The 22,978-nt window shown below is 36.6% G+C and overlaps 1 protein-coding gene across 4 annotated transcripts in view; it reads right to left on the bottom strand.

The window, feature by feature from the left end:
* The window catches only part of Khdrbs2 (KH RNA binding domain containing, signal transduction associated 2), a 514,570-nt gene that overhangs the window by 256,433 nt on the left and 235,159 nt on the right, over positions 1–22,978 (bottom strand). For all 4 annotated transcript variants that reach the window (XR_008720013.1, XM_055606304.1, XM_055606285.1 and 1 more), the window contains exon 4: positions 19,176–19,322. Coding sequence is in view for 3 of the 4 variants with exons in the window: in XM_055606304.1 (XP_055462279.1) it covers positions 19,176–19,322 (147 nt within the window). In the remaining variant the exon portion in view is untranslated. The remainder of the gene's footprint in view (positions 1–19,175; positions 19,323–22,978) is intronic.

Raw genomic sequence — 22,978 nt, 5'->3', positions numbered from 1 at the left:
GTTTGATGTTATCTTCTTAGATTAGTGACAGTAAAAAAAATATAGAAAGGGATTCTGAACGCAAATCACGTGTAAACCAAAAAAGGGCCTCCCTACATTCTCAGTGAGACTGTAGGGTTTGTAGTGTCTAGGATGTCAGTGCTCTGAAAACAGATGCTGTCCAGTCAGAAATCACCACTGCAGTCTGGAGCCATGAAAGCCATGGAGAAGAAGGAGCACCAAATGCCAGATGGCAGCCTAGAGCTGGGCCTGGGAGAAAGTCGGAGATAAGTTAGATCACCTATTCTTTCTACCATCTAAATGTTTACAATAGACAATAAAGCCAGCTAGGATATGGGAGATGTTTAATTTTCAGGTAATCATTATTGTCCGCATTATTATCCTCCCCTAAGACAGTATATTCAATCAGGCAAAGCATGGGCAAGCATGGCAGACTGATATTGTCTAGACTGGCTAAGTGGAGAGTAGGGGCAAATTTAATACCTAAAACCATGTGCTCTGATTACTAAATAATGGTCACTTTTTTCTGTAATATCTAACAGTTATCTATTATTTTCAGAGAGTTATACAGGAATAAGTATAATTTATCAATATGGATATTTTGTCCTGTGTTAAATGATCCTTTTTTTAGAGCACAAGATTACACATTTATTACAGAAGAGGAGAAAATAAGGGGCTACAGAGATTATCTATAGCTATATTTGTATTTCTTTTATTTTTGAGATTATGACATAATCATACCATTTCCCCTTTCCTTTTATTCTCCCCAAGTCCTGCTTTATACCCCTCCTCACTCTCTTTTAAACTCATAGCCTTTTTTCCCCTAACTGTTGTTACAGACATACATGTATATGTACATACATATATAGTACAAAATATGACCTGCAGAGTCTGAAAAATGTTATTTGTATTTATGGTTTTTAGGACTGATTACTTGGATAACCAATTGGTGTGCAATTGCATAGGGAAAGGCTCCCCAACATGCCTGCCTAAACATGAGCTACTGATATTTTGCTAAATGTTCAAATATCCATTTAAATTTGAGGTCTAAATTTGAACTACTATAATAAATTGATCTAAAATATAAAGTTTACAAACAAATTTCTTCACCTTTCTCTATAGTTTTTATAATTAGCTATACATAAGGTTTTTATTATTTAGATGAGAAGTTTAGGGTCGCTTAGCGACAGATATTAAATTAATTCTCACGTTTATTCAGAGTCACACACTTCTCTCTTTTATCCGACCAAGCAGTATGAGTTATGTTAGGATAAATCAAATCCCTAGACAAAATATGTCCTAAATGTACTATAGTTCATACAGCATCTATATCATGCTTAAAGTGAAAATTAGAATGGAGAAATTTGCTGAAAGGTAATGATAAAATTACCTCATTATCAGATAAAATATTCATTTAGTTAAACATGTAACTGTGAGCAAACCTGCTTTTCTATTTTAATTCTCTTCAGGCGGTTTGGGGAAAATGACCTATCTTTTTCAACACAGAGCATTTAATTCACAATAAGGGATACACTTAGCATCTTTCAGCAGTTTTAGTCATGAATTTTTATACTTTCTTCTCCTACAGTTTTTATACTCCTTATCCTAGGATCCATGCACATAAATCCACTGGAAATTTGTGTAAATGTTCTTAAACACTTTTCCAACCTCCAATTCTATTTTAAGTTATGGTTTCCAGTTTGCCTAAAAAGTAGCTTCTCACTTCTTTAGTTTTGGTTATCTGTTCTCCAGACCCATCCTTCTCTGCTACCCACTCCCATCTCTGCTAAATTAAGAAATCTCCTCTCTGGAATGAGAAAAGTTTATACAGAAACTTCAGGATAGACAAAGGCACTGAGAACAGGTGATAGTTCACTATTCAGTGTTAAACAAGATACCCACATGACACACCCCAAAGCTCAGGAAATACTGCAGAAGAGGGGGCAGAGAGAACTTAAGATTTGGTTGATGGGAAGGTAGCTATCTCAAGGGCATGACATGACCCTGACATTCATGAACTCCCAGAAGCTGTCATTGTACAAGACTGGGTCCCTAAACATACAGTTATTGATAGCAGGTAGGCTCATGGGATTGGCAGTGAAGACATGCAGATGGAAGGAAATCCTGGTCATCAGTGGCATAATGACTCTGTATGTGCCAGTGCACAGTTCCAAAACCATGCCCATTCTGCAGCTCTGGTTAAACTTAGTGAGTTACCAAGCATAGTGGTTGAATGAAAATGCCTTTCCCACAGATTCACATATTTTAATGCCTAGTCATTCAAATTGTAGTTGGTAGAATGCTTCAGAAAGATTATGAGGTGTGACCTGCTAGAGCAGGTGTGTTGCAGGAAGTGTGTTTTGGGGTTCCAAAAGCCCAGGATAGGCCCAGCGTTGCTCTGCCTATGATCAGAATGTAAAGCTCTCAGCTATTGCCATATTCTGTGCCGTGATGATGACCAACTGCCAGCAGGCCCTCAAACAAATGCTTCCTTTGACGGGAGTTGCCTCCATCATGGCCTCTCTTCACAGGATTAAAACAGTGATTAAGACAACATGTAAAAACAAAAACAGAACTGAAAACACTAAGGTAGAAAAAGGACTTGATGAGGTGAGACGGGTCTGATATTGATGAAGAAGGGCTAGAAAGAATATGAAAGTGAGTGTAACCAGAATACAGAACACACATGAGACTGTCAGAAAATAAACTGATTTAAAACATGAATATCATAACTCAAGAAAAACCCAACCCACCACATATCCATAAATAATACCATAGTGAGAAATATTCATTCCTTTACATTCCCATAAATTCTATAAATATACAACACTGGGAATATACTAGATCATGTACCAAGTACTTCCTAATATGTATTTATTATATACATGGGATAGTGTCATAAACGAGGACAAACTTATATCTTAATTGTGATAAATTTTAAAGAAAAAGAATATTTATGTTACTCCCCTTTAACATTTAAAATACATTTGGATCACTTGTCCATTTTTATTGTATCTGTATAATTTTAAATGAAAAAGTGAACACCATAAATTACATTATCCTTTAAAATGTATTCCAATTCAATAGACATAGAATTTAATAAAAATACACTATTTAAAACATCCTTCTTAGTTAAAGTCAGATAAATACAGCACAGTACAATTAGTTTAACACTGGAGATTTCAGACTTGGACAACATTTTTTCCTTTATGTTTATGAGAAAATATAAACATCAATAAAAGTCATTGGAGTTTGAAAAAAGAAAGGGAAAGATGAAAGGAAGTGAGGAAACAGAAAGCAAAATCTATACTACATCTAGTGAGTCATAGAGTAGCTGTAAACCTAGAAGCAGAAATAGATTTACGTGAAAGTACTTTGAATTAAAGGCAAAATTCCAAATTATATAGCTTGAGTCATAACTCCAAATGAACACAGCTTGAGAACAAGAAGCAACAATAATATTCAAAGTTTAAAAGGGAGAAAGCAGGGCAGAACTCATGATAACAAACTCAAACTCAGGGAGTTGCAAACTGATTGAGGAGTTGCTGTGAATAAAGCCACATTGAGCCTGGTGTAGTGGCGCAAGCCTTTGAATCAAGCACTCGAGGAGGCAGAGGCAGGAAGATCTCTGTGAGTTCAAGGCCAGCCTGGTCTACAAAGCCACAAAGTGAATCCAGGACAGCCCAGGCTACACAGAGAAATCTTGTTGAAAGAGAGAGAGAGAGATCACATAGAAAGAACCTTCAAAGCGAACACACTAATACAGTGAAGGCCTTCATGGACACTCAGTGTGGTCTTCTATATGCATTACTGTTCCTTCAAACTCAGCAGACTCCTCATCAAAACCCACCAACTCACAGCATATCCCTAAATAATACCATAGTTGGAAATATTCATTTCTTTATATGCCCATAATTCTATAAATATAAAAATTTAATTAGCACTGGGAATATACTAAAGCAATGAAATAAATACTAGCCTGTATTTATTAAATATATGGAATAGTGCCATAAACTAAGATCTATCAAAGTTATATCATAACTATGTTAAATTGAGATAAAATTAAAGGAGAAGTCTTTCCATCAATTTCTCTCTCTTTCTCTTCCCTTTCATTCCCCCTTCTTTTCCTCACACGCATACACACAGGAGTACATGGAAAGTAGGCATGCTCTTTCCACGGTATCCAATACTAGGTAACTTGATAATCTTAGTACGGATGTAAGAGAATACAAAAGCTTCAGAATACATTTCCTGCGTGCAGCATCGTTTTACTGTCGGGAACAATGGAATGATCAATGATTTATAAATTTTGTTACCCCAGTCTATCTTTCTCTCCTAGCTTAGTTTCTATTTCATTTTAATGAAATATACTATTAACTGTTGCAACTAAGCAGGACTGAATACGTCATAGCTGGAGAAGGCAGCAGCCAGCTTCTGGAGGTAAGACGGGGAACATACATTCAACAAATATCAGGTTTACACTTCCCCTGCACACCACTGTTGTATTTTACCTATGGTGATCTAAATGTAGAGGAACTTTACAGTAGGAACACCGCCATGATCATATGACTGCTATGGTTCTCCTCAGTGCTGTAGGATGACCTGGTAACATTCACACCTTCACATTTTTTTTTTAATATTTTTATTGGTAAAGAAGACTTCTGTCTCTGTGGCTGGCCTGCTTTTGAAACTTTCAGGACAGCAAACTTTGAGGACAGGGGAACCTCTCTGCACCATGAACTACTAGCAAAGTATCCAAGCGAACACTTCTGTGCACTTCTGTAAATAAGAATGTTTCTTACACAGAGGATCCTGTGCGCATTTTAAACTATGTGTAGGACACAACGGTGTCTGCACTCTCCAAGAAAATGAGTTTTAGTTGGTATTTACTCTTACCATAGCATGTCTATTCTTGGGGCTAAGAAGGGTTGTTACAAACATTTTATTAGTGGGCGGCTTTCTTTCACTAAAAAAGTATCTCTCTGTTTATAATTTCTACCCTTGTAGAAATGTAAATTATCTTCTGAGTCTTCTCAAATTCCTCAAATGTGACTAGAAATCAAAAGGAAAGGGCAGAAAGAGGGGCGAATATAACTTATTTTGGATGCACTAATAGCAGATGGTGTTTTCTTCCCTTCAGTGTGCCCCGAAAAACACAAAGGACCTGTGGGACTCAGCAAGATTAGTAGAAGGATCTGTGAGCTAAAAATTTATCGTGACTGAAACAAATGTTCAACAGTGCTTGGAAAATGTTAAGTCCCTAATGAGAGATGTGGTCTCAACAAACAAACTAGTAACTCTCAAAATTACAAAATCCTATTACGTTTGCTACATAACAACAGCTGCAACATCCATTTATAGAACACAAGCCCCAAAATCTTAACATAAGAAGAAAGGAAAATGAACAAGTAACATCTGAGATAGAGCAATCAAAAGAGAAAACTCCGTGTTCTGAGTGCCCATTCCCACGCAATATAACGCCACGTGCACGAGGGTCACCGTGACAGCATCAGCAGGGATTCTCACCACCTTCCTTGTGACTTGATTATGCCCATTGGAGGGAAAGTTTCTTATTTGGACAAGCACAGTAACAAGTCTGCATTTGGTAATCCAATACTTGTGTATATTTTGTTTTATGAGACCTTAAACTTTTCCTAATTTTATGCATAACAGTGAAAAATGTCCAGATATTCCTGGTTTTCTTGGTCTAATTTTTTTTTTTCTGTTTTGGCACAACGAAATGCCAGGATATATTCTCATATCTCATATGTTTCACTTAAATCATAAGTGCTTAATTTCTTTTTTATTTTTTTACTTTTGTCATTTTACGCAGATAAGAAAACAACTAAGAGTGGCTATAAAGAGCGCTGAAGAGAAGGATCTGTAGTGGCCATCTTTGCATGCTATGCCACGAAAGAAGACTAAAATGTTCTCTGCAATGCCAGCAGCCTTATAGGTGAAAACTATTATCCTCTAGTTCATTCATCTCAGATGAGCATGGAAAGACAATGATAAAAGAAAGATCAAGTATGCAGACACAGCATTCCTGTATTTCATCTGAATCTGGAAAATGCACTTAGGAGCTTTGATATTAAGTATAGATGTCTAACCAAACCGAATGCTAGCTGTGTTATTTCCTGCTACCAAACATGGGAAACTCTGTTACTATAAATGAACTACTGGGTTCATTTATATAAAAGCCAGGCATGCGATGCTATGCTGTGCTGTGGACTTAAGCCACTTATGGACTTATTTATTCTTGGTATATGCAGCCTCCTTATCAATGTAAGGGACATTGCTGTTTCTTCTCAGGACATATTAACCTGACAACTGCAATCTGTATAAAACATATGGAAATACTTATATAATTAAATTTTAGATAGGTCAATAGCCATATGGCACATTTTCTTATGCACTTTTGTATTTTTTAAAATAAATAATTTGTAACTCATTACAAAACAAAATATTATTTTAGAAGTGTCATATGATATTTAAAAAATCTTTGACATTTAAATTTTGTCGTATGTAAAGAGTTAGTTTGCATGGCTTCTCTGAAGGCTATACATAAAGAAAGCTCAATGAATTAAATGAGTGTGACCCTGTCTTATCAGGTATCTTCAGGGCTGGCTGCAAAGTCCTCCTCTGTAGCCTAACAGACTGCTCCTCCCCTGGGGGGGGGGGTGTCAAACAGCCTGCCCTTGAGATACTGTTAGAAATAGTCCGTGTTCCCCTTACTTTGGAAAACTACTTGGTTACTGAGCTACCACGGGCCACATCCGAGCAGAAGTTCTAGGTTATATCCATAGATGGTCCTTGGTTGAGTGTCAGTCTCAGAAAAGACCCTGTGCCCGGATATATTTGGTCCTTGTAGACAGCCAGCCCTGAAGATACCTGATAAAATAGGGTCAAATGAAAGGGGAGGAGATCCTTCCCTATCAGTAGACTTGGAAAGGGGCAGGGAGGAGACCAGGGAGGGAGTGCGGGGTTGGGGAGGGAATGAGGGAGCGGGATACAGCTGGGACACAGAGTTAACAAAATGTAACTAAAAAGAAAAATAAAATAAAAAAAAAAGAAAATACAGAAGTAAAAAAAAAAAAATGAGTGTGACCTTAGCACACCTGGGAAGAGAGTAGAATGAATGTGGCCCCCTTTCTTAAATCACAAGCATATTAGTATCTGTTGTGTCCAAAAAGAGGAGGATTCTACAGAAACCTGTGTATAGTCAGGCTTAAGGGCCTCTGGGAGCTATGGATCAGAGGACTGACTGCTAGAGTCATTTTCTACCTATAGGAACAGCGATTACTATGTTGGAAAAAAAAATCTTAGAATGGTTTTTCTGGAGAAAGTATTTGAGAAAGTTTAGCTTACAAAAGGCTATACTTTACTCATGCACAAGTTGACAGAGACTCACTTTAGTCCATGATCCACGGCCAGGAAGAAGACAAGACAATTACCTGAGTAAGTGGACTGTCAAATACAGTAGGGCTGCAGATATTAGAGAAGTGGATGCACTTTTTAAGAGTTCTTGGATTTGGTTGGCAAGTATTTTACTGAATATTTCTGCATCTGTGTATATGAGGGAAATTGGTCTATAAATCATTGTTTGTGGAGATTTTATGTGGTTCAGATATTAGGGTAACTGTGACCTAGCAGAATGAATTGGACATTGTTGTTCCTTCTGTTTCTACTTTGTGGAATAAGTTGAGAAGTGCTGGAGTTAAAACTTTGAAAGTCTGAGTAGATTAAAACCATCTCGTGCTGAGCTGGTTTTGGTTGCGAGACTTTTAATGGGTGATCTTCTTTCAGTAGGGGTTATATGTCTATTAAAATTGTTGATCTCATCATCCACTAAGATTAAATGGGCTTCATTCCAGAGATTCAGGGATGGATTGATAAATGAACACCAGCACATGTAATCAACCATAAAAACAAATTAAAAGAAAATAATGATCATCTCATTAGATACAGAAAAAGGCCTCTGACAAAATTCAACAAGCCTGCATATAAAAGTACTAGAAAGGTTAGAGGTACAAGGAGCATACCTAAGTGTAGTAAAGACAATTTACAACAAGCCTTTAGCCAACATCAAATTGAATAGAGAGAAACTCAAAGCAATTTTACTAAAATCGGGAACAAGACAAGGTCATCCACTCTCTTGATATCTACTCAATATAGTACTTAAATTCTTAGCTAGAATAATAAGACAAGTGAAAAGATCAAGGGAATACAAAAAAGAAGGGAAGAAGTCTACCTTTATTTGCAGATGATATGACAGTACACATAAGTGACCCTAAAATTCTACTGGGGAGGTCCTACAAATGATAAAAAAAAATACAACAGAATAGCTATATTCAAGATTACCTCAAAAAGAAAAAGAAAAGAAAACATAATCAGCAGCCCTTTTAAGTATAGATGACAAATGGAAAGAGAAATAAGTTAGGGAAACAACACCTTTCACAATAACCTCAAATAATAAAATATATTTTGAGTTAACTATAACCAAGGTAATGAAATATTGGAATGATAAAAACTTCAAGTCATTGAAGAAAATATCAGAAGATGGAAAGACCTCTTATGTTCATGTATCAGCAGCATTAATACAGTAAAAATGGCCATCCTACCAGAAGTAATATACAGATTCAATGCAATCCTCAACAAAATTCCAACACAATTCTCTACAGATCTTAACAGGACAATTCTTATCTACATATGGAAAACCAAAGAAAGAAAATCAAAATAGCTAAAACATTTTTGAACAATAAAAGAACTTCTGGAGGTCTTACCATTCTTGAGATTTCAAGTTATAATAAAGAGGTTTAGTAAAAACATCCACATTATTTTGGCATAAAAACAAACACATCAATCAAAGGAATTAATGATCCAGGTATAACTCTACCCATAAAGGAACACCTGAATTTTGATAAAGAAGCCAGAAATACACACTGGAAAGAAAGAAAAAGACAGCATCTTCAACAAGTGATGGTGGTAAAAATGGATGTCTGCATGTAGAAGAATGCAAGTAGTTCAATATTTATCACAAATCTCAATTCCAAGTGGATCAAAGACCTCAACATAGAACCAGACACACTGAACCTGATACAAAGAAAATGTGAATAGCCTTGAATACACTGATACAAAAGATGACTTTCTGAACAGAGCACCAATAGCACAGGCAATAACATTAACAATTAATAAATGGGACCTCGTGAAACTGAAAAATGTCTGCAAGACAAAGGACACTGTCAATTGGACAAAATAGCAGCCTACAGATTGGAAAAGAATTTTACTAACTTCATATCCAAAAGAGGATTAATACCCAAAATATATAAAGAATTCAAACACCTAGATATTAAAAAAACAAATAATTCAATTTAAAATAATGGTACATAGAACTAAGCAAAGAGTCTCAAAAAAATGTTCAACACTTTTTGTAATTAGGAAAATGTAAATAAAAACGACTTTGAGATTTCATCTTACACCTGATAGAATGGATAAGATTAATAACAAAAGGAACAGTTCATGCTGGCAAGAATGTGGAGCAATGGGTACATTCCTTCATTGATTGTGGGAGTGTAAACTTGTACAACCAGTACAGAAATCAATATTGTAATTCTTCAGAAATTTGGGAACTGATTTATATCAATGTCTGACTACACTACTCTTGGGCATATACCCAAATTATTCTCCATCCTAACACCTGGCTATTGTTCAATAATATTCATTGATGAGTTAATCATAATAGCCAGGAACTGGAAGCAACCTAGATGTCTCTCACCAGAGGAATAAATAAAAAATATGTAATTACATGATGGAGTATTACTTGTCAGACAAAAAAAAAAAAGAAAAAAAAAGAAAAAAGAAAAGAAAAAGAAAGTTGCAAGCTAATGGATGGAATTAGGGGGGAAAAAGCACCCTGAGAGAAGCAAACCGAGCCCAGAAAGATAAATGTGGTAGGTATTCACTTAAAAGAGGATATCAATTGATAAGTAAGTGATTACTGAGTTACAGTCCATAGACTCAGAAAGTTTAATTAAAGAGGAAGGGTCTGGGTGAAGATGCATGGATCTCTCTGAGAGAAGAAAATAATAGATTTTATGAATGGGCTGCGGTTGGGAGAAAACAGGAACTACTGGATCTGGTGGAGGGAAGGGGGAACAGGGAGAGAGTGTGCAGATAGATGGCCAGAATTAGCAAATCTGGGGAGTGGTGTGGAAACTTAGTACAGTAGAAATGTTCTGGAGTCTGTAAAGGTGATCTTAATGAATACTCCTAGTAATGGGGATATGGAGTCTCAACTGGCCATCTTTTGTAGCCAGGTGAGGCTTACAGTGATGGGACAGGGTCTTACTCAATTGATTTTTGGCCAAGGAATTCTCATGGAAAACCCAAAACAACCCAGGCTCTTGCTAAGGCAAAACACTTGCCCTCCACAAATGACAGCAGGCCCCAATTGCTGAGGACAACATTCACACAACTCATTGAACATGGAGGAGTAGAGCTGGTGCCAACATGGAGCCTTCATTTCTATGTTCTAGTCTCTGATGTGGGAAGGTACTCTGCAGGCTACCAGACAGAAAAATGGCCAACAAACTAACCATAAAACTTTTGGCCTACAATCTATTCTGCCTACAAAATATGCCAGGGCAATGTTGTCACAGAGCTTGTAGGAGCAGGCAAGCAGTGTCTGATTTGACTTAAGGCTATTTCCACAAGATGAAACTTATACCCAACACTGCTTGGGGAACCAAGATCCAGGGAATAGATAATCCATAGATCTAGGATAAAACAAACACTATGGGTCTTTTTAAAAATCAATAAAATGACTACTAATAATATTCTGCTTCACTCAGATTAATGCCTCATTCAATCATCAACAGAGAAGCTTTTTTTCAGCAGAATATGTAAATGGATGCAGAGACCCACAGCCAGACATTACACAGAAAGAGATGTCTTCATCAAATTCATCCCCTCAGAGATCAGAGAGTCCTGTGAAAGAAAAAGTAGAAGGACTGTAAGAGCCAGAGGGGATGGCAGACACCAGGGAAACAAGGGCCTCTGAATTCTACTAAGCAAGATGCATATGAGCTCATAGTGCCTGAAGTAGCAAGCATAGGCCTACATGGTTCTGCACCAGTTCCTCTGCAGATATATTAAGATTAGCTTAGTTTTTCAATGAGACGCCTGAGTGTGAGAATGAGTGGCTCTCTGACTCTTGTTCCTGCTCTTGGGACTCTTTTTCTCCTGTTCATTTGTTGTGTCCAACTATGATTTGATAGTTTTTGCTTGTTTTATTATATTTATTTGGTCATGTTTAGTTGTTATGTCTTAAAAGCCTGCTATTTTATAATGAAAGACAGAAAGGGCATAAATCCAGAGGGGAGGGGAGAAAGGAACTCAGAGAAGTGGAGGGAGGAGAAACTATGATCAAGATATACTGTATGAAAAAATAATCTACTTTCAATAAAAGAAAAAAAATCAAACTACAACTCTCCTTAAATATGCTAACCAATAACAGTGAGAATTAATACAAACATGGAAGAAATAGTCTTCCCCAGGGAAGAAAATACAATTGGTCATCCAGTTCTGAAAACATACTTCCAAGTAACATATAGACTGAGCAGGTTGTATTTACTTATTTAGAAATATGTATTATGTAACAACAATTAATGATAAAAGCGGCCACTGATTTGAAATCCAGCAACAAAAGGTATATGATAGGATTATGGGGAGTAAAGGAAAGGGAAAATTATATATTTTTATATAAATTATATATATAAAATTATATATATAATTATACATATATATATAATTATACATATATATATATATATATATATATAAAATCTGAAAAACATAAAAGGAAATAAAAGGAATTCTCACCAAGTTGTCAATGGCCTACTTGGTTCTTTATTTTTCATTTGTTGGGGAAGACTCCTTCACACTGAAATGTATAGAGCAACTAGTAGTTTGGGACATAAGTGTGTAGTAGAACAATTTTCTAGTAGATACCAGGTTCTGGTTCAATTCCCCTATTATATGAGGAACCATTAGTCTAATGTGTGGCTCATGTATGTAATCTTAATATTTAGAAGACTGAGCTAGGTGTCTTTTCCACTAAAAGTCAGGCTGTGTTACACAGAATGACTCAGAATGTTGTAGGATGTTTAGAGATATCTTGTCTTAAAAACAACAAAAGTAAAAATAAGGGAAAGAGAAGGAATGGAGAGAGAGGAAGAGAGAGAAGTTTAAGTATAATGTAGCATTTACATTTCATTTTGTAAAGAAGAGGTTTTCTAGCTGTGGGTTGAAATCTCTTTGGTGGTGACTGGCACTGTTACTGGGGTTGCATATCAAATAAATATCCTGCATATTAGATACTCACAATTCTTAACAGTAGCAAAATTACAGTTATGAGGCAGCAATGAAAATAATTTTATGGTTGGAGGTAACCATAACATGAAAAACTGAATGAAATCATTTAGCATTAGGACGGTTGAGGACCACTGCTCTAAAGGATATGTATATGTGTGTGTATGTGTGTGTGTGTGTGTGTGTGTGTGTGTGTGTGTGTGCGTGTGCATATGTATATATACATATGAATGTATCTATCTCTCTCTATATACATACATACATGTGTGTATAAACATATTAGTATTTGGAAATTTAAGAACCACTGCTCTAAAAGGGCTTCTTGTATATGTGATAATACTAACAAGTAAGATTCTTGCATTGCAGATCAAATCTGTTTGCTAGGATTTATAGGTCTTTGGCAATACAGCCAACTTTGTAGGGATGCTGTAAAGGTTAGTTGTTGGAGACTAACAGAACTGAGGAAGCAGTTATACTGAATATAAAACCAACTAGAATAGAAGAAATACTCATGAGGCATATTCAAGGCCCTGATGGAAACAAGGAAATGAGAGCTGCTGTTGGAGGTGGGGATCATCCAGCATATGATTGCTGTCTAACCATGAGTTTCTGAGTTTGATATCCAGCATCTATGAAAACATGAGAGTAGCATGCTTATTCTAGTAATCCTAGTATTGGTGTATTGCTAGTGAGAGAAGCAGAAAGATTCCTGGGGTTTTCTGGCCATCCAATTTAGCCAAATCAGTGAGTTCCTGGTTCAGTAAAAGACCCTGTCTCAAAAAACAAGAGAACAACTGAAAAAGACTACCCGGTGTCGACATCTGACTTATATATCTATATACAGTCAAATATACACAAGTGCATGTACACACACATACGCACACACACACATGCAGAGAGAGAGAGAGAGAGGCAGAGACAGAGAGGTACACACATGCACACAAAATAAATGAAAACAATCATCAATCATTCTGGACATCTAAAAGAAACAGTAGGAATTCTTATACATTGGCCTGGGAACTTCAAAAGTCTAGGTCGTCACAAGTCAGAACAGGCACACATCTAGTGAAAACATTGACTCTAAGAAGGCAATACCCATGATAACTCTATATTCATAATTACCACCATTACCACACAGTGAGCACTTGACTATAAGGACACTTCATTTCTAGCTTGTGAGAAAATATCTCAATTAATATTTATTTGCTACCTTTTTCCTGTGTTCTATGCTACATCAATTAGGAATGCTAAAGTAGTCTTCATTTTCAGAAACAATATACATTGTTAATATATTTCTTCTCAAAAGTAATGATGAATTTTAGCTATGTTTGAAGTCATAGGTCTGATATTTTTATTACTATTCAGAGAAAGAGAGATTCTAATAGTAGATGATAATAAATTTTTCAACTAAAATGAAAATTGGATCATAGTACCATAGCAACAGAGGAAGACTCTCTGAGCAGGTAACAATTAAACAAAGTCCTGCAGCTCTTTACTTACTTCCCTTCGCTCACATGTGGTTACATTATGATTACTTACATAAAAGGGGAACGATTTTCAGCACGTAGTCTGAGGAAGTTCTAGGAATATCTAACAACAGCGACACTGAAGGATTGGTGCCGTCTTATGGGTTGTGCTTCCCTTACCGCACCAAATGCTACATCGTATTCTGCAGCCTCGCACACCCTTGTTTGCAGCCTGGGGCTGCCCGCCTGCTGATCTCCTGGGTGAGCTCACAAGTATCTGCCACCTCCCATCTTCTATGTCCTCCCACATACTAACGTCACTTGTGTTTGCTTGTGGGTTCTTGTTTGATACAGTATTTCTCCTACATGCTCACTGCATAAGGGAATAAGAGGGACGGAGACTGGGAATGGGGGAGTTGAGGGAGGGGGCTTCGATCAGGATATATAATGAATAAATTGTGAAGGAAAAAAATCTACCTTTTTAATATTGTTTTTACACAAAACTCTGGTTGAGACCATATGAAGCTTAATCTAAGCAAGATAGACGTGGCAAGTTTGTATATTCTGATAAGGCTCTGTATTGTGACTTATGATTTAGGTCACTAACATCATCATTTATTGAAGAAGACAACAAAATTGCCTATTTTTTCTGTTATCTGAGACTAATTTCTTGTCTGTGTGGAAGCTCACAGACAAGAGCTCTTCATCTCTTCTATGGAAAATGTATGGAAACACATGAACTGATATTAAATTGTTCTTATCACTGTCGCTTATTTATGTGCATGATTTGTGTATGATTATGCCACAGGATACCTTTGGAGGTCAGCGGACCATTTGTATGGTTGATTCTTTCCCTTCATCTTTATGTTGGCTCCAGGGAGGGGACTCAGGCTTCTGGGGTACATGCTTTTGACTGCTAAGCCATCCCACTGCCCCCATGAACTGGATTTTGAATGCTTCACAGTTTCTAGTTAGGAGGCAATGTCTTACATTTCAGTCATGAGTTAACAACTAAGCATTAGCCAAGCCACCCGATTCATTTAATGCAAAGTGAGGCTTAGTCAGTTTAACAATATCGAACACTATCATTATTTTGATTTAACATTCTGACTAGCTTTAGGAAATACATATTAATTTGGGGTTCTAAGGAGTTCCTGGCACAAACTGTAGCATGAATGTTGCTCCGTAAATTTTCATAAGCCATCACCCAGACGAAACATGTTGGGGTCCTGATATCTAAATTATGCAAGAAGGGAACACGGCAAAATAGAAAAGTGTCCAGTTATACCCAGTTCTTCCAGCTTCAAGAGGAAAATGGTCACACGTTTGCCACTGCAGCAGCAACTACATGATTTTAGAATTAAGACACTTACTGTAGAGTACCAGTCTGTATTGTTGGTATATTTTTGTGGAATGTATATAATTTACCCTTGCTCATTCAAATGCTGATTTCTCCATCTCACCATCTGGCTTCAATCAGAACACTGCATTGTGATGCTTATCCTAAGCTTCACCTGTCTCAAGTTTGTGTGAACATGCCATCATTTGTTCTCTGTGATGTCAATAAAACAACCAGCAAGTGCTGTGCAATAGGGGAGAACAGTGTGGGACATCCTGGTCCAGAGGGGGAGGAGAAGGAAGCAAGAGAGTAGGAGCAGAGGTCAGCAGGAGAGAACTTGGAACCTTGAGGAGAGATGACCCAAACCTAAGATATGACTAAAAGCAAGTATAATGGGTGAAATCTGAATGGTAGGAAACTATGCGGGCTTGGAGGTGTAGGATGGAATAACTATTGCCCAACATTGTGCTCTGGATTAATTAAATAAATACTAGTCTCTGCGTGGTGATTTGGGTATACAGCTGGTTTAGGAATAACCACTGATTAACTAAAGATAAATAAATAATAAATATTAATAACCCACAACACTGTATTTTAAGGCAAGTTAATGAACAATATTTTTCAGTAGAGCTCATTCTTTTAACATTAAGAATTAGAAATTGGACTTGGAAGGGGCATAGGAGGAGAGGAGGAAGGTAAGATGGGATCGGAAGGAAATGAAGGAGGGGGCTACAGCTGGGATACAAAGTGAATAAACTGTAATTAATATAAAAATAAAATTTAATTAAAAATAATTAGAAATTGGCAATGTTTAATTCAATATTTTTACTGACTAAACATTACAGATATGAAATTGGAAATATTCATTTGACGTTTCAGTGACTATTCAGTCTGCTTGTTTCAGTGATACTGCAGCATCTGAACAGAGAACAACAGGGTAGACATTCTACCCAAGATAATAATAATTACTTCTTCTTCAGCAACTGATCTAGATGCAGAAACAGCGTTGATTTCTAACATCCCACAGCCTTCAGATATTTCATAAGGGGTTACTTACTCTCGTACTTGCAGTTTTCATGACTGTCGCCTCTGGGCAGAGAGCAGGTTTAATAATTATACCTAACATAACAAGGGGAAGACGAAAAGTTCCTACGATGAAAAGACACAGTTTTACAGAGGAACAAGATGTCAGCAGAGTGTCAGAGTCCTAGCCTACACCAGTCCTCTGTATTGTTCTAGAATTCATCTCTCTTATCTGAATCTTCACTTCTGCTGCCTATATATATTAATGTCCAACTATGCTATCATCGGAACTGTAATACCAAGTATCAGAAGAAATATGGACAATTGAAGTTATATATATATATATATACATATATATATATATAAATTTTATTTTTCTCATTAGTTACATTTTGTTAATTCTGTATCCCTCATTCCCTCCCCAGTCCCACCCTCCGTCCCTCATCTCCTCCCTGCCCCTTTCCAAGTCCACTGATAGGGGAGGACCTCCTCCCCTTTCATATGACTCCGTTTTGTCCGGTATTTTCAGGACTAGCTGCAAAGTCCTCCTCCATGGCATAACAGTACTGCTATTTTTTTAAATAGCAATTTGTTTTAGCTCTTTTGTGGTTCTGGTTATAGTTAAAGTAGACAGATACTCTTCTTTGCCTGGAGCTAAGCAAGGCAAGAAGAAAAACAAAATCAGTCAAAAGGACTGTCACAATGGTGTAGGATACAAAAAGTATTGGGAGAGAGGTCCAAAACCACAGCCCTCAAGGCCATTCATGTTCCAGCAGGTAAACCAAAGAGATTTCTATGTATGTATGTATGAATGTATGTATGTATGTATATATATATATATATATGTATGTATGTATGTATGTCTCATGTATCATGTATCATCTATATGCATCATTTATCTATCATCTATCTATGATCTATCTATCTATCTATCTATCTATCTATCTATCTATCTATCTATGTATCTATCATCTATCTATCTCCCTATATAAGATCTAAGTGTAATAAATACCTATGAAAGAAATAAATAGGAAAAGAGGGTAAGGACGATAAAGCAATATGTTGAAGAGAATTATCAATTATGAACCTGTCACAACAGCATTGCATGATAGAAGGCAACCAAGAAAATTTCTTTAGATTTGTAGTTAAAGAAGTTTCTACACATGTAAGGTTTGAGACGATGTTAAAGGAGAAAGGAATAGCCACGTTAATATTTTTTAAGAAGAACTGTCAAAGGCTCTTCAGTTAGCAGTGAGCTTGCATTTTGCATAAACAAAACTTTAAAAAATGTAAGAAAACAAGGATGAGACAAATGGATTATAGAGAGGAAACTACAGAAATGGCAGGGGTGGTCGGTCTGGAGTCCATATTTGTATGGTGCACTTGGATCACAAAAGTGGCCTGGGGCTGCATTTACCTTGCGTTATTAGAGTTATGAAGTAGCAACAAAAATAATTTTGTTGTTGGGGCCACAACAGCATGAAGAACTGCATTGAAGGATTGCAGTATTAGGAAATTGAGAACCACTGTGCTAAATGATGAAAATACAATATTTGCCCAGAAACAAATTCTCAACCATGTCAAGCACTTATATTTCCGTGGATAAAATAGAAATGAAGTGATTAAAATATTTAAGAAAGTGGTGCACATCATTTGTATTTACTATAAAATAGGGATAACTTACCTGCATTCACCGTTCAATATATATCTATCAAAGATATGTTAAAAGTAACATCATATAGCTTGAGGGTGAGACCTGGCCTTGCTATACATACATTCCTCTGGTCTGTTCTTAACTAAGTAGACTAAGAGCCTTACTCAGCCTAGCACTAAATATTACCTCAGAAAACCACAGGAAGAAAGAATAGAGGATCAACAATATTAAAAATGAGATCTATTTAAGAAGGTTTCCAGATGAGACTCAAATAGTTTCTGTGTACATGCAGTTCAGAAATAGTCAACTTCGTGGGTCATTAGCCTATACTTATGTCTTGACAAAGATTAATGTTTGGAGCCAACATGTAACTAAAAAAATGTGGCCAGATCTTAAGACTTATACAGTTAGGAAATTCTCTGATATTTTTCCTTTCCAATTTTCAATACCTCTACTAATCAGTGAATCTTTTCTGCCACATTCTTTGAAGTTGTTTTTGCTGAGGATTCAAGTCTCTGGTGTTCTCATTTACAGATTAATTTCAGCTGAGGATTTTTCCAGGAGCAACAAGGGAACTTTACTCAGCATTCTCTCAGCATATGAGCTATAAGCCTCAGGACATGATTCCTGGTAAAGGACCCCTCCCTAGGATGCTCCATTGTCAACCCCAGGACCTCAGGCACTTAGCAAACAACTCTATTCAATATACAGCTAAATTTGCTACCTTATTAAACAGGCATCCTCTATTATTCTTATATTGTACAGTGAGTTTATATTTCTAACTTTCAAGGTTAACATTTATCTGCCTTTATTATTATTGTTTCATACTATATTTTATATCAGCCAGCACCTGAGATACTGTCACATAAAAAGCATTTGTTACTTTAAAATACTACCATTTCCTTACTATTAGTTGTACATATTCAATCTCAACTGTTTTAAACTATACTTTTTGTATTAGTTATAAATTATATATAATTGTAAATTATATAATATATAATAATATAATTCTAAATTATAATTATCAAAATACATGTCATGGGCTTAAACAGTGAGAAGTTACATAAATAATGTATTTTTGCTCATCTGTTTATTAATATTATTATTATTATTGGCTGTCGACTGATGTTTATTAGACAACAGGTTGGTGATGAATACTTTTGTCAGAATAGTAAGAAATGCCAACATGCCAGGTCTTATAACTGCCTTGTGTGTCCTATTTATATAAGCTTTGTATCATATCTGTACATAGATAACTAGCGGAGATCAAAGATACAAGTTAAAACAGAAACTGATAAGAAACTGTGAACTCAAAGCTACTTACAGGCACCAGGAATTTTTTAATCTCTTCCAAGGCATGACTCATCCGTGAATAAGCTTCCCCGGGAGGAGCAAACACTTCAATTAGTACATGCAGCTCATCGCTCAGATGGGCATACTTGGCCTCCCCGCTCTTCCTCAGCTCTTCTTCCTGTGAAGACGTTATATTTAGAAATATGGATCCACTTATTTTGCCTTGATTTAGCATTTCCTGAGAATATGACAAAGGGCCACAATCTAAGCAAATTTTCCAAAAGTAGAAAGAAACTCTCTGAGTAACAAAAAAAATCTGCTGCAATACAGTTAGCAATTTTCAAATCATTCTTCAAAGTTGGATTTTTACAAGAACCTGCCATAATCATCTTCCACAACACACTTTAATCAGAGAGATGAAATGCTAATCTTGTGAAGGAAAGGCACTTAAGTGTTGTTCATTCTTCTACATATCACTACATTTTTGAAGGACAGGGTTCTTTCTGATATAGCACTTTTCAAATAATAGGTAGATTATCATTGAGTTGTGAAGGAAAAGCAGACTTTTAATATTTGTAGCAGGCTACATAAAATAATGTTGGAAACAAGGGCTTGTTTTAGCCAACTCCTCTATGCCAAGATTATTGTAGAGCAAAAACCAAAACCAAACCAAACCAAACCAAACCAAACCAAACCAAACCAAACCAAACCAAACCAAAACTAACCAAACAAAGCCATATTTTTAGAATTTCAAGTGACGCAAATTTTGCTTAAGAAAGAGAATGGGCTAGGAAGAACTTTTTGAAACAGTGACATCCATAGTCATCAAGGAAACAAAAATTAGAACTACTTTAAAATGCTCTCTTACCCCAGTCAGAATGGCCATCTTTGTGAACACAAATGACAAAACTGCATGTGTGGATGTGAGCAAATTGGTACATAGTACGCTGTTGGTGGGAGTGGAAACTAGTGAAGGCACTTCGGAAACCTCCCTCAAGTTTCTCAAAAACAAGAAGTGCCATATGGCCCCACACTCTAGCGCGTGCACTCAAAGGACTTTATATCATTACAGAGACACTTGCACGTCCACGTTCACTGCTGCTCTTTTTGCACTGGCTAGGAAATGCATTCAACACAGATGTTTACAAACAGATAAAAGGGTAATCAAAAATATAGTATATACGTACAATGCATATATATTACTCAGCTCTCTACTGAAAACAGAGCCAAATTTTCAGGCAAATAGAACGGGAAAAGGCTCTAATATGTGAGGCTGAGAAGGACAAATGCCACAGGTTCTTTCTCATATGTGGATCCTTACTTCACATCCTTTGTTTTGCATGTTTAACCTGCAGCACAAGCATGAGCCAGAGAACTTTTAGGGAAAAGGCTATCGGCAGGAGCACTATGTGCAGGGAAGGGAATAGTAGATTATAGGTAAAGGAAAATTGAAGACATGAATATTGAGGGAGGAAACAGTCTTAAGCTGGGAGAAGTATAGCAGTTTGGGGAAGCCAAGAGGAAAGGAGAATACATGTAATAAGAAAGAAGGGAGATACGTGCAATTAAATGAAAAAGTGGGGTTGAGTTGGAGCAAGAATGGAGAAGGAGTTCTTGTTTGGGATAATCTATACTAAGGATGTATAAAAAGTTTTATGGAAACACACTGTTTAATAAAGTGATTCCAAAATATGACTTACACAATAAATTCAGTGACTGGAGGGATAGCCCCGCGGTCAATACATATATCCAACAAAACAAAACAAAACAAAACAAACAAACAAACAAAACAATTATAAGAGTTCAGAAGCACCCTGCAGGGATGGACAATGAAGTTCCAAGAATGCATGGATCATTCTTATAAGATTTGTTTTTTTCTTTTATATTTATGAATGTTTGGTCTGAACATGTATGTACAGCAAGTACGTGTCTGCTGCCCATGGAGGTGAGTAAAGGGAGTATCAGATACCCGGAACTAGAGAAACTGATACTTGTGAGCCACTGTGTGAGTGCTGGGCGGTGAACCCAGGTCCTCTAGGAGAGCAGAAAGTGCTCTGAACTGCTAAGCCATCTCTCCAATCCCAGGACATGAGTTATTTATCAAAAACAGCAACGTAATGCATGGGATGCTTTCACGTGATCATGATAGGAAGTAGAAGTGTGTTCTCCTCAATTCTATTACAGATGCTGCTGTTGCAGGAATTTTCTCCTTTTGGATTCTACAGTACCCTAATGCAGAATCCAAAATCACCACAAACATGAGATAAGACTTCTGACTAATGAAGAGCATACTTGCATAAATGGCTTACAGACAACCAAGCTCCATATTTTCAGGTGACATAGAGCGGTCTCTGGTTTCTTCATTTGCTAATAAGGACATTGATTCCAGCATAGAAGTTTTAATCTTATGCACCCTTCTTTATGTTCTGGATCCTTAACCAATCACTAGGGATGTCTGCATTCAATTCGGGAAAACACGCACATACATATTTCACCCATTCTACTAAGTTCACTATCTTAAGCTGGTAAAGTTTCAATGATTTATAAGGCTATCATCTACAGTATTTTAGAACATGGCCATGTTATGTTGAAAGAAGAAATGGTATGGTGGTTAAATCATCCAGTTTGTTTTATAATAACCAGGGTTAATAACCCCAGTTTCTCCAAATGTTGGCATATAAATTTGACAAATTTTGATTCGCTGGGGTGTGTAACTGTTTACCTGCAAAATGCAGAAAATGGTAAGAAGAATCACATAGCAATCAGTAATCACACATTACAGGTGCTAAATGTTTTCATCATATACAGCTCATATTCAAAACAATATACCAAAATATGTGGGAACGGAGGAGTTCATGTCTTCTAAGATCCCAATTATTCTCCCACAGTAGCTTTTCCAGTGCCACAAACAAACTAAATAATTGAAAAGTTGAAAATGCATTATGTGCAGTATATGAAGTTTTATACTTTGGTTTTTACTTTAGCAATCAGTATTGTCATGCTTTATCCTAAGAGTTATAATTTACTGAAGTGCTTTCTGCAGGCTTTTTCTTCTTAAGGCCCAAGAGATCTCTGTTCTAACATAAATCCTCTTCAGAAATAAATAAGACTATTGTCTGCAGGACTTTCAACATCAAGAATTTCAGATAAACACACATTTATTATTCATATTGTGGCCAGAATGGGATTTGTCTAAATTTTCAGTTTAAAAGCATTTTAAATAGGCATATGTAGAAAATTTTAAGTCAGTATAAATAAGTACTACAAATTATATACACACAAAATAGATAGAGACATAAGTACAGAGAGGAGAAGCAATGGCTAGCATGCCAAGCAATATCTCAGCTCCAGTTGTCTGTACTTGCAAATACCTGGTCTCTTTGTGCTGCTTGTGGTAAGGGTTCCCCTGGGCCTTTCATGCTCAGTTTGAGAAGATGTTGAAGGGAGGCCCAGCTACCCGGCCCTCTCGGTATTGCTATTGCTGCAATGAAACACCATGCCCGAAACACACACCGGGGAGGAAAGGCTTCATTCTGCTTACATTTCCAAATTGCTTTTCATCCTCATTGAAGGAAGTCAGGGCAGGAACTCAAACTAGGCAGGAACCTGGAAGCAGAGGCCATAGAGGGGTGCTGTTTCCTGGCATGTCTCCATGGTTTGATCAGCCTGCTTTTTCACTAGAACCCCCTAGACCTGGAATGGTATCACTGACAGTGTGCTGGGCCCTCCCTAATCAATCCCCAAATAAGAAAATGCCTTACAGGCCTTCCTACAACCTACTCTTTTATTATTATTATTATTATTATTATTATTATTATTATTATTATTATTATT

Source organism: Psammomys obesus, unplaced genomic scaffold (genome assembly GCF_907164565.1).
Source record: "Psammomys obesus unplaced genomic scaffold, mPsaObe1.curated_primary_1811, whole genome shotgun sequence".
Lineage (NCBI taxonomy): Eukaryota > Metazoa > Chordata > Mammalia > Rodentia > Muridae > Psammomys > Psammomys obesus.
Note: the sequence above shows the minus strand (reverse complement) of the source record. Positions and strands in the feature narration are given on the sequence as shown.